Source organism: Hemitrygon akajei, chromosome 16, assembly GCF_048418815.1.
Source record: "Hemitrygon akajei chromosome 16, sHemAka1.3, whole genome shotgun sequence".
Lineage (NCBI taxonomy): Eukaryota > Metazoa > Chordata > Chondrichthyes > Myliobatiformes > Dasyatidae > Hemitrygon > Hemitrygon akajei.
Window position 1 is genome coordinate 88,731,304 of NC_133139.1, and position 15,631 is coordinate 88,746,934.

At 45.7% G+C, this 15,631-nt stretch overlaps 1 protein-coding gene across 1 annotated transcript in view; it reads right to left on the reverse strand.

Moving 5' to 3' along the window:
* LOC140739676 (ras-specific guanine nucleotide-releasing factor RalGPS2-like) overlaps positions 1–10,194 on the reverse strand; it is a 127,962-nt gene extending 117,768 nt beyond the window's left edge. Inside the window, exons 1-4 of the mRNA XM_073068048.1 lie at positions 9,621–10,194; positions 8,997–9,507; positions 6,715–6,778; positions 1,537–1,647 (exon numbers count right to left, since the gene is read on the reverse strand). Of these exons, the coding sequence (XP_072924149.1) occupies positions 1,537–1,647; positions 6,715–6,778; positions 8,997–9,507; positions 9,621–10,194 (1,260 nt within the window). The remainder of the gene's footprint in view (positions 1–1,536; positions 1,648–6,714; positions 6,779–8,996; positions 9,508–9,620) is intronic.
* Between the last annotated feature and the right edge of the window lie 5,437 nt (positions 10,195–15,631).

Genomic DNA, 15,631 nt, shown 5'->3' on the forward strand with positions numbered 1-15,631 from the left:
TGCATCCAGACCACGTCCTCCAAACCCCTTCCATCCATGTACTTATCCTTATAAGATGAAATTGAACCCATATTCACCACGTCCACTGGTGGCTTGTGGTTTGCCTGTACTGGCAAAGAGCAAAGAGCTATAATAATAAGGTTACAGGTTGGGGATTTCAGTTTTCTAAATATTAACTGGGATTTCCACAGTATGAAAAGCTCAGAGGCAGAAAAGCTTTTAAGGTATGGCCAGGATTTTTCTTTGACACGATACGCAGACAGGCCAGAGAAGATGAGCATTATGGGACCTTATCTTGGGGCCAGTAAAGAAATGGGAGTTTCAGTGGGGAAGCATTGTGGAGGTAGTGACTGCAACTTCATACATCTCAAAATGGTTACAAGCAAAGGTCTTAAGTCAAAGGAAGACAAGTCAAGACCAGGCGGAAGACTGGACAGTGAAGACCAGACACGACTGGGAGCACTTACTCACAGGTACATATACATATGCATAGTGGGAAGCAGTCAAAGGAGAAATAGTATGAGTTCAGGGTCAACAGATTCCTGTAAGGGTGGAAGACAAGGGTAAAAAGTCCATGGAACCCTTGACGGTCAGACTTGGAGAACTAAAGAGAGGTGGGATGTGCCTGGAGTATAAAATGTTTAGGGATAACATTAAAAGGAAGTTAGGAAGGCATTGTGGAGTTCATGATGCATCACTGGGAGCCAGGATCAAGGTAAAGCAGAAAACGTTTTGTGTATAAAGGCAAAAGAATAAGAACAGGGTCTCGCAGGGACAACAGGGGAAATTGGTGTTTAGAGCCAGAAGATACAGGTGGATGAATACTTTTCATCCATATTCTCAAAGGAAGCAGACTTTGTAGGTGGAGAACAAAGCAAAGGAGGAGGTGAAATTCTAGAGTATATCTCTACAAATAAAAAGGAGGAACTTGATGCTGCAGAAGTCTTAATGGTGCCTAAATCCCAGGCCCTGATGATAATTATTAATTTTTATCTACTAATTCTCTGATGACATATTTACCCTGTTAAAGGTGCTATATACATAGAAATAGTTGCAGGCTAAGACCCAAGGGATTCACCACCTAGTACTATTTGGTACCCTGCCCAACAATAGCTCTTCTAATTCAGTTCTTTCAAACCAAATTAACTATCCATGCCTACAGCCGAATGAGACAGCGTTCCTCTGGGGCCAAGGTGCAAAAACATACACGCACATTCAAAATAGCAGGGGGGGGGGGTGTGGTGGTGAAAGAGAACATAGTCACTTAAGAAAACACGTTTTTAGTCCAAGACCCTGAGCGAATAGTCCCACAAAATTGATGGCTCCTGCCAGTCCAGCCTGTAATTCCACCAATCCACCATCCGAGGGCAGCACTGACAGGAATGGCCACTCCCAACCTGGCTCGCGTGCCGCGCTACAACACAATCCCAAGGCTTGAGGCCCAGTCCTCACCACAACCGAGGCGACACCGCTTTCAATAACTCACACCAAACTCATCTTGGCTCTTCCTTCCCTCTCCCATCTCGTTCTACTTACTGCAAACTGCTGTGGGGGCACCATGAGAGCATCAAACACAACAAGATCGAAGCTCTTCTTGCTGCTCTGAGATCCAGATTCGCCTTCCGCAGATGCCACAGATGGACTTTTCTGGAAGAAGAGACATTTTAAGGTTCAAAATACTGGAATTAACCAGATGTACCATCTTGCAATAGATACTGATTTCAGACAAATCTCTACACATTTAATTTAATTGCCTACACCAGATTTGTGATCCATTCTCCATATTACATTTTGTTTTTAAAATGTTGTCACTGTAGGGAACATAGCAGCTAATTTGTGCACAGGGACGGTAACGTAGGAAAGCTTATTTCAATTGAGTCTATCCCACCTTTAATACGGCCTCTGATCTAACTACAGAACCACGCTGTCTGCCACAACACTTAATGTTTAGTTAACAAACAAAACGAAACACCAATCTCAAAATAATTCCAAAGATTTTGCTTTGGTCATCCTTTGAAGAACAAAGTTTCAAAGACCCACACACCTCAGAAAAAAAAGCTCACTTCACCCGAATTAAACAAATGATCCTTCAGCTTTGGACAGCGACTCAGTTTTAGATTCTCTCTCGGCTGGAAGCTCCCTCTCCATATCCACCCTGTCAAGTTCCCTCAGGATTTTCTTTTGCAACTAAACCTCTCATTCTGCAAAACATCAGCAGATACTAGCCCTCAAACATCAGAATATCTGCAGGTGCTAGAAATCTAAAGCAACACACACAGAATGCTGGAGGAACTCAGCAGGTCAGGCAGCATCTATGGAGAAGAGTAGGAGTTGACATTTCAGGCCAAGGCCCTTTTGCTCTTTTGCCCACAGATGCTGCCTGACCTGCCCAGCTCCTCCAGCATGTTGTGTGTTGCAGCAAATATCAGATTATCTGGTCCAAATGTAAACCTCTCGATGCACCATCAAAAACTCTCGGAGACGGGAGGCGAACGATAGGCTTTTATTAGCAGCAAGAGACCACCACACAACATCCTGGAGACTGAGGGAGGAGCAGTGCCTCCAATCGCCTTTATACCGGGGTCTGTGGGAGGAGCCACAGGAGCAGTCAGCAGAGGGGCATGTCCAGACAGGTATACGTAGTTTACCAGACCTCTCAACATTATCCCTCACTCCAGGCATTAGAACAGGCTGTGCTCTGTGCTGCCACCACTGATCTGCAGGAGATGAGGGAAGATGGGTGTAGACCAGCCCAGTTACATTATCAATTCAAAGCCTAATGACTCACTCCTGTCACTTCAGCCGAGGGACAAGCCCCCAGCCTCAAAGCAGAACACAGGCAGGCGACTTGCAATCAGAGGAAGGTTGACAAGCATTTGGTCCTAGGTGGTTGTGAAAGATCTCTCAGTAGTACCTCAAGGAAAACTGAATTCTCCATCTTACGTTCGAGACAAATAAAACAAGTCAAGTAGACACTCATTGCACTGACTGTTTTCAGTGCTTTGTGCATGAAATGTCTATCATTTTACAGAACAGTGAAATGCCTTCTTATGTTGCTGGCCTGATGATATTAATTCAGCGCAGGTAAGCAAGGCTTAACAGTTTATACATCAAATCCACAATCCCCTTAATCATAAGTGTCCTAAAATGTCTGAGTGTCCACAACTATTTGGGATATGTAGCTCAAATTAATTATGACCTTGAGTGCAGGGTCAGTCTCCTCACATTCTGGGACTATATTGATTCACTCCAGTCTCTACATGAAAGGGAAGTAGTGTCTCAGCACGACTCCTGCCGAGCCCTCAAACCAGACGTGTCTCTGCAATCTCAGTGGAGCTGAGTTTAGTAAAGAGGGAGAACGAAACGTTAACTATGGGTAGACGACCCTAAATCATCATTCAAGACGTAATCCACAACAAATATTTTTTGTGACCCAGTAACAAAGATTTGCCCACCTCTGGTCGGATATTTGGTGTGGTGTCACTGGACAAGTCTCCGGTGAGTTCCATATCAGCAAACTCTTGGCATATCCCAGACATCTCTCTAGTGAGTTCCATACTAGCAAACTCTTGGCATTCCCCTCAAACTTATTAGCAGATTAAATGTGCCCTAAAATGAAAAGATATCACATATTAAACCATAAGAATTTAAAATTATTTGAGTTTTCCAATCGATAGAAAAAAACCAAATATACAAATTACAGGGCAAAGTTACGGCCAACAATTTAACTTTAATGGTAACCTATTTTCTTCTCAATCTGAATGGCTGGAGAGGGGGCCAGACACTTGGGTACCCCCTCCCCCACTCACCAGGTCTCACCTATCACCTGCCAGCTTGTACTACTTCCCCCCACCTTCAGTTTGTGGATTCTGCCCCCTTCCTTTCCAGTCCTGATGAAGGATCTCAGCCCAAAATGTCAAATGTTTATTCCCCTCCAACAGACGCTCTCTGACCTGCTGAGTGCCCTACCAGCCCCCAGTATTTGCTGGAGGGTGAATGTTCTTGTTACAACCAAAACAGATGCTTTCAGCTGTTCTTTTACAACAATTCTCAAACTCACACCTTCCATTTTCCAAGTCACAGTAACTTTATTATCAAATTACATATATGTCACCATATACAGCCATGAGATTCATTTTCTTGCAGGCATACTCAATGGAGGAATAGTCATAACAGAATCAATGAAAGACCACACCAACTTGGGTGTTCAAAAGACAAACTGTGGACATACAAAAAGAAATAACAAGTAAGCAAGCAATACATAGCCAGAACATGAGATGAAGAGTCCTGAAAGGTGAGATCAAAGGCCATGGGAACATTTCAATGATGGGGCAAGTGAAGTTGTACGAGGTTATCCCCACTGGTTCAAGAGCCGGATGACTGAGGTGGGGTAACTGTTCCTGAACATAGTGGTGTGAGTCCTGAAGCTCCAGTACCTTCTTCCTGACAGCAGCGAGAGGACAGCATGTCCTGGGTGGTGGTGGTGGTCCCTGATAATGGGTGCTGCTTTCCTGCATCACTGTTTCATGTAGATGTGCTCAATGGTGGGGTGGGCTCTACCCTGGATGGACCGGGCCATATCCACTACTTTGTAGATTCTCCATTCAAGGGCATTGGTGTTTCCATACCAGGCTGTGATGCAATCTGGTACAGAAACCCCATACCTACTGAGCCATGCTCTTGCAGCCAAATCCCTCACCTCAGAGGCTGTGCAGTTCAAGATAACAACAGCCCACCACAATCTGCTCAGTAATGTAGTCCTGCTGGGAACCTGTATCTCAGGAACAGACATGAGAGCAGGCGACAAGATTGTTAAGCACGTTTCTGCTTCAAACGGTTTTTAAAGAAAAGTCAATAAAATACTCTTGCCTACCCGTCCCTCAGTTACACCTTGGCACTAAATGCCACAGGGCTGTAATGCAATAGCACTAGGGCAAAGCACTAGATTTTACCCAAGTGAAAAATTTAGCCAAGTAATAATGCAAAAGTATTATTCTGGGTCACAAGATTACTCTGTTGCACATTCACTCACAGTCAGAGTCACGCAGCTTTAAAATAAACAAATTTTGTATCTGTGTAGCCTTTAATTAGGTAAAATATTGTGTATTTAAAGAAAAGTTCTACTCAGAGCCACATACAACAGATGCTATAAAGCTTGGATAAAGATGAGTTTCAAGATCAAGGTACACTTATTATCGAAGTACGTATACATCACACGACTTTGAGATTCGACTCCTCACAGGCAGCCACAAATCAAAGAAACCCGAAAGGACCCATTAAAATAAAAATGACTGTCAAACACAATGTGCGGACAGGGGAAAAAAAGACAGAACTTGCAAATACCAAAAGTAAGCAAATAGCATTCAGAACTGAAGTTTACAAAAGAGAGCCCGTCCACAAATACCAAGCCAGAGCCTCAGTTCAGTGCACAGTCGGGTAAATGTCATGGAGCAGCAAGCTGAACCAGCCGTCCCTCACCTCCGGTACATCTTCAAAATAGGACTGAGAAGTGCAATGGTCTATTGAGCTAAGTTTCTGATCTTGTAAAACAAAAACAGAAAATGCAAGAAATGCACACCAGGTCAGGCCATATCAACGGGGAAAAAGATTAGGTGGAAGACCCTTCGTCATAATTGGGAAGGAGATAAAAGAATTTGCCAGGAGAGTGGATGTCTGTGATAGGGTAAAAGTTTGGTGAACAAAGGGATAAAGTGCAAACATGGTTAGTGAATGAGAGAATGGGACAAGGAGGAGAGGGAGGACATGGACAGTAGAGCACTGGTAACACAAACCTGATTTTCACTCCTAAACTTAGGGCATTAGCACAGGAAGGCATGGAATCGTTAAAGGTGATGTACGAGTGTGTCGTAAGACAAATCACCTGGAGGAAGTTAGAGACAGGCAAAGGCAAAGCATCAGAGATAAACACCATGAAGCAATTGTAAACAAATACTTTAAAAGTTAAAGCACTTTGAAAAGAGCAGTGGATGTAAACTATTCTGGTAATTAGCAGGTGAGAGATCAGTAAGTGCAGACAAATAAGCATTTTTATATTAAAACAGTACTGAAATCTTGCTAATTTGTAAAGATTAACTGGGAAGCCTAATGAAGAAATCTAAAATACATTGAAACTGATAATCTAGGCCATAAATAAAAGTACTTTCAAACCTTTACAATCTTTTCAACATTATCGCTTTATGCCCTTTTCATGTCAAGCATATGATATAGCACTCTTTTTCACTATTACTAATAATATTAAGATTTTCCATTGGGAAATTCAGTTCAATCCACTTTCCACAAATTTAATGGTCAATGGTTAAGTTGTATATCCCTGAACAAAATAGTTCTAATGCTCTCCCCAGCAATTCCTTACATGTTTGGCAATTAAAACCATTTAGTTTATTTGCTACTTACAAGCTTATCAAATCTTACTACAAGATATATACCACTCACTACGTTACAGAATTTCATTCCTTAATAAGTTTGAAATAAAAAGAAACTGGATAGTGGAAAAACAAAGTGCAGGAAACAATCTTTATGTGGCTTCTGTGTGAAACAAAACAGTTAACATTTCAGATCCAGGACTCTGCGTTTCTAACATTTTGAGTTTTGTTTGTCAGGTGTCCAGCATTGTTTTAAATTTCAGCAAACTAACATTTCAAGCAAAGTAACAATCCAAACATTTGGAAAATACATAGAAAATGTTAAACATACTAGTAGACAAATCAGTTTTCTTGAAGTCACTAAGTTTTTGGATTTTTCCACACTTGTCAAACATCTACAAGAAAAAGACAACCAACTTAATTTCCAATTATCACACCTATCTCATTGGTTATTCCAAATTAACATATTCTCGTTGATCATAGTAGCCAATGCACCTATAACGATGATCTAATTCTGATTTAGAGCGTGGGATGGCTCTAGTTTTAACCACAGAGGGGAATGTGAAAGAAGCGTTAATGTTTTAAGGGAAAATATGTGAATTCTTTGCAATAAACTGAGACAGAGTCCCTGGAGAAGACAATACTCACACCACTAATACTGGGGGTCAAATAAAACTCAAGACTACCTTTTTTTGTAGAGCGACGTACTGCAAGCAGGCATACTGACCCCTCACACAGTAAACCTCAGCAGTTGTTAATTTCTCACCTTTCCCCAAGACCACACTTCCAAACGCCTCCAATCCCTGTCAGCCAGCGCTTATCCCAACTACGCGTGCGTAAGGCGGGAGATGCGGGCGCAGTTCGCGCATTTTAAAGTTTGGTGAGTGCTGACCGAACATCGGTACTTATGTCCCGGCTGACGGACGCTTTGTGGTAACCGGGCGCACATTTGCCCCTCCCCACGAGCGCGGAAAGTGTCCGGAACAATTAAAAAGCGCGCCCCGAGAAACCACAGACTAACTGGGGCATGTTTTCAGGGTCAGTCATACGTTGGTATAAATGACGGTCATAAATATAATACATTCCTTTTAAACCTAGTTAGGAATATGATTGTGTATATCCACTCGGTGACATTTTGGTGGAAGTGCAGAATGCAATGAGGGTGGTTAGGTGCGGACGCCGGGAGTGTTTGCCTGCAGTATTGCCGAGGAACCGGGAGGATCGGCCAACAGCGAGTATTCAAGAAGGCGGGCGGCATCCACGACTGAAGACCCTCGCCAGCCAGGGTCTTGCTCTCTTCTCATTGCTACTATCAGAGAAGGAGGTGCAGGAGTCTGGAGACCCACACTCCGTGATTCAGGAACAACTTCTTCCCATCCATCATCAGAATTCTGAACGGTCCAGGAACGCTACTTCATTTCCTTTTGTTTTGTACTCCATTTTAATGTTACCGCTACCACAAAACAGCAAATTTCATGTCATGCAAGTCAGATTCTGACTATCCTTTGTGCAAGGTCTATCTCCAGCCCTATTGGTGTACTCTTCGATCTTACCCATTAATCCCAAGTTTTATTTATTCATTCAGAGACAGTGCCAAGTAGGCCCTTCCAGTCCTCCGAGCCGCGTGGCCCAGCAACCCACCAACTTAACACTAATCACAGGACAATTTACAATCACCGATTAACCGAGCAACCGCGACGTCCTTGGACTGTGGGAGGAAACCCACGCGGTCACGGGGAGAACGTGCAAGCTCCTTACAGGCAGTGCGGGGGATTGAACCGGGGTCGCTGGTACGGTAAAGTGAAGTGCGTTACCATGTACCCCACCCCACCCCACGGATTAGTTCCACATTTAGTCTCTCTCACCTCACTTCTTCAAAGGTGCAAAGTATGTGTGCAGTGCACATCCCTGAAATTCGTCTTTCACACAGGCAGCCATGAAACAAGGAAGCTCTGTGCAACCAACCCGTTCAAAGAAAAACATCAATCATCAACCTCCCCCCCCCCCATGCACAGAAAAATCGTGTACGTGGAAACAAAAAAAAGCTATGGAAAACATGGAATATGAAATACAGAAGGGGTATTTCAGTTCAGTTCAGCTCAGTGTTCATTCTCTGCAGGCCGCCCGATTCAAAAATCACCCAATAGTAGTAGCAAAACAGAGCGACCAGAACTAGGACACGTCATAAAAACTGAATTAGAGTCCAAATCTACAATTAAACCTTCATCCAGCCCCATCCGCTCACAGCATCGAGGGAGGGAGAGAGAGATCACTCTAATGCAAGGATCTTTCCTCTTAGGCACAAATCTGAGCTAAGGCTGTAATGATGTCAGGAACCGATTGGACCTGGCCAAACGTCAGTGGGTATATATGAGCAAAGTAAGGGTGAGACAGCAGCATCAGCAATACCTTCCGTTACCAATGATTGGAAAGCAGTCTGATCAGCTGAACGTGAGATCCAGGGAATACACACAAAATGCTGGAGGAACTCAGCACATTAGGCAGTCTCTATGCAAAGGAATAAACAGTCGACGTTTCAGGTCAATGCCCTTCATCAGGACTGGCTGTGGCCTGCTCCAGCTGCTCTGTGCCTGAGGGCTCTGCGATGTTTACTTGGCCCTGCGATGAACTGAGGCTGAGGCTGTGGCCTGCTCCAGCTCCTCTGGGCTCTGTGCCCGAGGGCCCTGCGATGAACTGAGGCTGTGGTCTACTCCAGCTCCTCTGGGCTCTGTGCCCGAGGGCCCTGCGATGAACTGAGGCTGAGGCTGTGGCCTACTCCAGCTCCTCTGGGCTCTGTGCCCGAGGGTTCTGCGATGAACTGAGGCTGTGGCTGTGGCCTGCTCCAGCTCCTCTGGGCTCTGTGCCCGAGGGCTCTGTGATGAACTGAGGCTGAGGCTGTGGCCTGCTCCAGCTCCTCTGGGCTCTGTGCCCGAGGGCCCTGCGATGAACTGAGGCTGAGGCTGAGGCTGTGGCCTGCTCCAGCTCCTCTGGGCTCTGTGCCCGAGGGCTCTGCGATGAACTGAGGCTGAGGCTGTGGCCTGCTTCAGCTCCTCTGGGCTCTGTGCCCGAGGGCCCTGCGATGAACTGAGGCTGAGGCTGTGGCCTGCTCCAGCTCCTCTGGGCTCTGTGCCCGAGGGCTCTGCGATGAACTGAGGCTGAGGCTGTGGCCTGCTCCAGCTCCTCTGGGCTCTGTGCCCGAGGGCTCTGTGATGAACTGAGGCTGAGGCTGTGGCCTACTCCAGCTCCTCTGGGCTCTTGTGCCCGAGGGCTCTGCGATGAACTGAGGCTGAGGCTGTGGCCTGCTCCAGCTCCTCTGGGCTCTGTGCCCGAGGGCTCTGCGATGAACTGAGGCTGAGGCTGTGGCCTGCTTCAGCTCCTCTGGGCTCTGTGCCCAAGGGCTCTGCGATGAACTGAGGCTGAGGCTGTGGCCTGCTTCAGCTCCTCTGGGCTCTGTGCCCGAGGGCTCTGCAATGAACTGAGGCTGTGGCCTGCTCGGGCTCCTCTGGGCTCTGTGCCCGAGGGCTCTGCGATGAACTGAGGCTGAGGCTGTGGCCTGCTTCAGCTCCTCTGGGCTCTGTGCCCAAGGGCTCTGCGATGAACTGAGGCTGAGGCTGTGGCCTGCTTCAGCTCCTCTGGGCTCTGTGCCCGAGGGCTCTGCGATGAACTGAGGCTGAGGCTGTGGCCTGCTCCGGCTCCTCTGGGCTCTGTGCCCAAGGGCTCTGCGATGAACTGAGGCTGAGGCTGTGGCCTGCTCTGGCTTCTCCAGACTTCGTGTCTGTGGACACACTTTTGCTCTGAATGTTATTTGCATGAGTTGTTTTTCTCTCAGCGCATTGGGTGCTTGACGGTCTTTTTAATGGGTTCTTTTGGGTTTCCGTGACTGCCTGTATGGAGAGGCATCTCGAGGTTGTATAATGTGTACATACTTTGATAATAAATGGACTTTGAAAGGAAGGGGAAAGAAGGCAGAATGAGGTGGTGTGGGGAGGGGATGGAGTGCAAGTTAGACAGTGATAGGTGAAGTCAGCTGAGGGGGAATGAAGTGAGATCCTGGGAGGTGAAAGACGGAAAAGGTAAATGGCTGAATCTTGCTATGTCTGTGAACAAGATGAATCTGGGCAATATTCCATTTTACCGAGAGATTGTTAGCTTTGAAACAATACCAGACTGAGGGTGTATTTGGTTGTCAGTGACAGCGGATATTTTTTCTCCATAGTTCAATAATTCCGTTTAATAACTTTGGGTTAAACAATAGGAGCTGTTACAAGTCCAATGGCAGCTCCAAGAGAGTATTAATAAGTTGCAGAAGTGTGCAAAGGAAGTGTCAGTATGTCAACTATGTTGGAGGGGTCATACCTGCGGTCACAGTTCGTACCTTGTGAGTTGAACTCTCACTCGAAAGGCTTGAGAACCCAGGCTGATACAATGTGAGGGTGTGCTGCCCTCTCCAAAGGGGGCAGTGAAAAGCAGGGGGTACTATCTGGAAGAAAAAGGAGAGTTCTTTCCAATATTCTGAGAACAATAATTAAGTTCCATTCAACATTTCTCCATCATTGCTTGCGAGATCTGGCTCTGCACCAATTGGCTGCTCTTTTCCTACATTGCAACAATTGTCATGCTTGTAGGGTAAGAATTAGGAGGGAGATCAGTGGGGAATTTAGTTCTGACAGAGATTGGATAGGCTCAGGCTAAGGAGACTGAGGGGTGACCTGATACATGTTTATAAAATTATAAAAAGATAGTTGTGAAAGGTAATCAGAATCTTTCTCCTGTGGCAGTGTGGTGAACTACATATACCTATCTGGACACACACCCCCTGCTGACTGCTCCTGTGGCTCCTCCCACTGACCCTGGTATAAAGGCGATTGGGGCCTGAGCCCTGCCCTCAGTCTCCAGGATGTAGTATGGTGGTCAATTGCTGCTTGTTCTTTCTTCCAGTCAATAAAAGCCAATATCTCGCCTCACGTCTCCGAGAGTTATTGATGGTGCACCAGGCAGTGGTATCAAAAACATGAGGCATAGGTTTAAAGTGAGAGGAAGGAGTTTTAAAGGGGATTTGAGGGGGAACATTTTTACAGACTGTAAAGGATTTTAGATAAAACCTGGAAGGAGGCAAAACACACTAGAGAAATGGAATTTATCCTATTTCAAAGATGTGCGGGTGAAGTTTAGTAAGTTGTAGGCATGCTGTGTTGGAAGCATGGTGATGCTTGCGGGCTGCCCCCAGCACATCCTCAGACTGTGTTGATCGTTGATGCAAACAACACAGTTCACTGTACATTTCAATGTACATGAGACAAATTAAGCTAATCTCTAATTTACTGTTCAATTCATCATCTATATAATAAACTATCATGGATTAATGAGCCCAATCAGCAGTTTATTAAATCTCCGTGACTGAGAGGCATGAACAAGTTAAGACCCAGGCACTACAAATGGTTCAGTTTGTAATGTATATAGTATACAACCTGAAATCCTCTTTACAAACATCTACAAAACAAAAAAAAAACCCAAAGAACTAGTGAGGGAGCGAGAGATCACCCCTGCAACAACGAAAATGTAGCTCACTGTCCCGATGTTACAATCTTCCCCAACGGGGACCGACAGGCTCTCACCCGCCATCAAAAGAGAAAGAGTGAGTCGCTCAAGTACAGGGGCTTTCTTCCAACAGCAGCGCACACCGCCTGCCGTCTCAACGTTTCAGACTCCCACGACGCTTCAGCTGGTGATATCGGCAAGGAGCCAGGTCATCTACGGGACCACATCCCAAAGGCGCACGCCTTCTAGACCGCATCTGGAGATACCGAAACACCGGTGAGTCCGAGAATGAGAACCCATCAGTCATGGAGAACCATAGTTTGAGCTGGAGCTGGAGATCACGGACTCCGACAGGATCCCGGCCACCTTGAAAGGAACAGAAAGACATGAACAAAGAAGAATAAACTGTTTTGCAGATGAACTGGAAGTCTAGAAACACCTCTATCATCATTAATATTGCAAGAAGATGGAAGATCATAAATACAAACCAAAACTCCAGAGGCGCTCAGCATGTTGGGTTAATATCAGGTTGTTTAAGCACATGGGATCTAAGATGAGCTGGCTAATTGGATCCATATTGGTGTGGTGTTAGGGCAAGGGTAGAGTGGCAGACAGATGGGTCTGTGACCCATGGTGTACTACAGGGATTGATGCTCGGGTCCTTTTTGTTGCTATATACATGTTTATCAACAACTTGGATCTCAGTGTAGGAGATATGATCGGTAAATCTGTGGATAACGTGGATGTTAGTGGTGGTGTGGATAGTGGGGGATGTTTTCTTAGGCTACAGCAGGTTTGTTCGTTATGTGCTGTGTCAAGTGACATAGGCAATTATGGTCTTCCACAACTATGATTGTCTTGGAAGATATTTTCAGCCGAAGAGATTTGCTATTGTTTTCTTCTGGGCAGTGTCTTTACAAGACGGGTGGCCCCGACCATTATCAATACTCTTCAGAGATTATCTGCCTGGCGTCAGTAGTGACACAACTAGGACTTGAAATATGCATTAGCTGCTCGTACAACCATGGCTTCACGTGACCCTGGCAGGCCAGACAGCATCTATGGAAAAGAGTCAACAATCGACACATCAGGCCAAGACCTTGTATTCTGTTTGGGTAGCCTCCAACCTGGATGGCATGAACATCAATTTCTTGAACATTCGATAATCGCTGACCCCTCCTTCACTATTTCCCACCTCTCACCTTACCTCCTTACCTGCCCATCACCTCCCTCGGGCACTCCTTCCACTTCCCTTTCTTCCATGGTCTTCTGTCCTCTCCTATCAGATTCCCCCTACTACAGCCCTTGTATTTCACTATTCGACTTCCCAGCTCTTTACTTCACCCCTCCCCTTCTCCTGGTTTCACCAATCACCTACCACCTTGTACTTCTTCCTCCCCTACCCACTACCTTCTCACTCAGACTTCTCATCTCTTTTTTTTCAGTCTTGAGGAAGGGTTTCAGCCCGAACTGTTGACTGTTTACTCTTCTGCATAGATGCAGCCCGGTCTGCTGAGTTCCTCCAGCATTTTGTGTGTGTTACAGGGTAAAAAGTTGGGTGTAACTTTGTGAATAGAGTTTAATCCTGATGAGTGCAAGGTGATGCATTTTTGGAAAGCAGTTGGGTGTAGAACATGCACTGAATGATATGGTCTAAAGTAGGTTAATGGACAGAGGGGCCTCAGGCTTCAACGTTGGCAGGTGAGATGGTGAAGGAGGCAGATTCCATGCCTGTCTTCATAGTGGGGCAAGAAGTATAAAATTGGAGATGTTCTGTTGCTACTTTACAAAATGTATCTGCTGTGAGTCTTGCGTTGAGACTGAAATTGGAGTATTATAGACATTTCTGGTCACTACACTATAGGAAGGGCATGGTTGTGCTGGAGCAACTCACCGGGATGTGCCTGGATAAGAGGATTTTATAAACACAAGGGATTCTGGAAATCATGAGCAACACATACAACATACGGGAGGAACTCAGTCAGTCAAACAATATCTATGGAGGGGAATAAACAGCTAGAATAAGAAGGTGAGGGAACAGGAAGGAGTGCAAACCAGCAGGTGAAAGGTGAGACCAGGTGAGACGGAAGGTAGGTGGCTGGGAGGAGAAGGTATGATGTAAGAAGCTGGGAGGGGATAGGTGACAGAGGTAAAGGGCTGAAGAAGAAGGAATCTAATTGGAGAGGACAGTGGACCACGGAGGAAGGGGAAGGAGAAGTGGAACCAGAGGGAGGTGAGGAGAAGAGAAAGGATGAGAGGGTAATCAGAATAGGAAATGGAAAAAAGGGAGAAAGAGGGAGAGAGGAGAAATGATCAGAAGTTAATGTACATGGCATAATTTTGGTGGCTATCCAAGCAGAGTATGAGGTGTTGCCCCTCCAACTCGTGTTCGGCCTCATCGTGGCATTAGAGGGGGATATGGACAGACATGTCAGAATGGGAATGGGAAGGTGAATTGGATTGGATGACCACTGGGAAGTCCCGCCTTTTGCGGTGGACAAAGTGTAGGTGCTTGACGAAGTGGTTCCCCAATCTGTGTCGGATCTCAACAATGCAGAAGAGGCTGCATTGGGATCACTGGATAAAGCAGATGACCCCTACAGACTCACCTCACCTGGAAGGACTGTTTGGGGCCATGAATGGTGGTGAGGGAGTTGTCATGCTTGTTGGGATAAGAATTAGGAGGGAGATCAGTGGGGAATTTAGTTCTGGACAGAGATTGGATAGGCTCAAGCTAAGGAGACTGAGGGGTGACCAGATGCAGGGTTTTAAAATTATAAAGAGGATAGTTGTGATAGGTAATCAGAATCTTTCTCCCATGGCAGTGTATCAAAAACATGAGGCATAGGTTTAAAGTGAGAGGAAGGAGTTTTAAAGGGTATTTGAGAGGAAAAATTTTAACAGAGAGATTGGTTGATATCTTGAACTCACAGCCAGTGAAGGTGGGATAATCAGATACAAGCACGAGGTTTAAGTGACATTTAAACAGGCATGTAAGTAGCCAGGGCACAGGAGGATACTGGCCTAACACATGCTAATAGTAATAGTGTAGGTGGCAAAAAGGCTGGCAGAGACATGTGGGCAAAATGGCCTACTTCTGTGTTGTACACCTATGAATCAATAGCATTTCCAGGTTTGAAGAAGCTTAGATGTGAGGGAGTTTGTGGCTCGTTTGTTTTAATCAGCTGAAATTGGGTAAGGGAACGTATTATGTAAACTGTATAAAACTCCCAGAGACATAGGCCATGCGAGCAAGAGCTTGGGTACTGGAAACAGAAGGAGCCATTCAGTCCTTCCAGTCAGTCCTAGCACTGAATAAGATCATGGCTGGTCTATTTCCTCCTGCATAAACTCCACATCCTTCAATTCCCTTCCCATTTAAAATACAATTCACCCATGCTTTGAATACGGATGATCATAAAACCATCAGCAGAAATATGGCATTCAGCCCATCGTGTCCACTCTGCCATTCTATCCTTCTCAACCCCTTCATCCCAATAAACTTTGACGCCCTTACTAATCAAGAACCTGTCAACTTCCGCTCCATGGCCATTTGTGGCAATGACAAAGTCCTTTTAGGGCAGAGAATTCTGAAGACCTCAGCTGAAAATTATCTTCCTCTCTCTGACCTGAATTGACTGACCCTTGCTTTGACCCCTGGCTGTAGACATGCTAACCAGCAGCATCTAATCCCCTCAGCAGAACGGTTG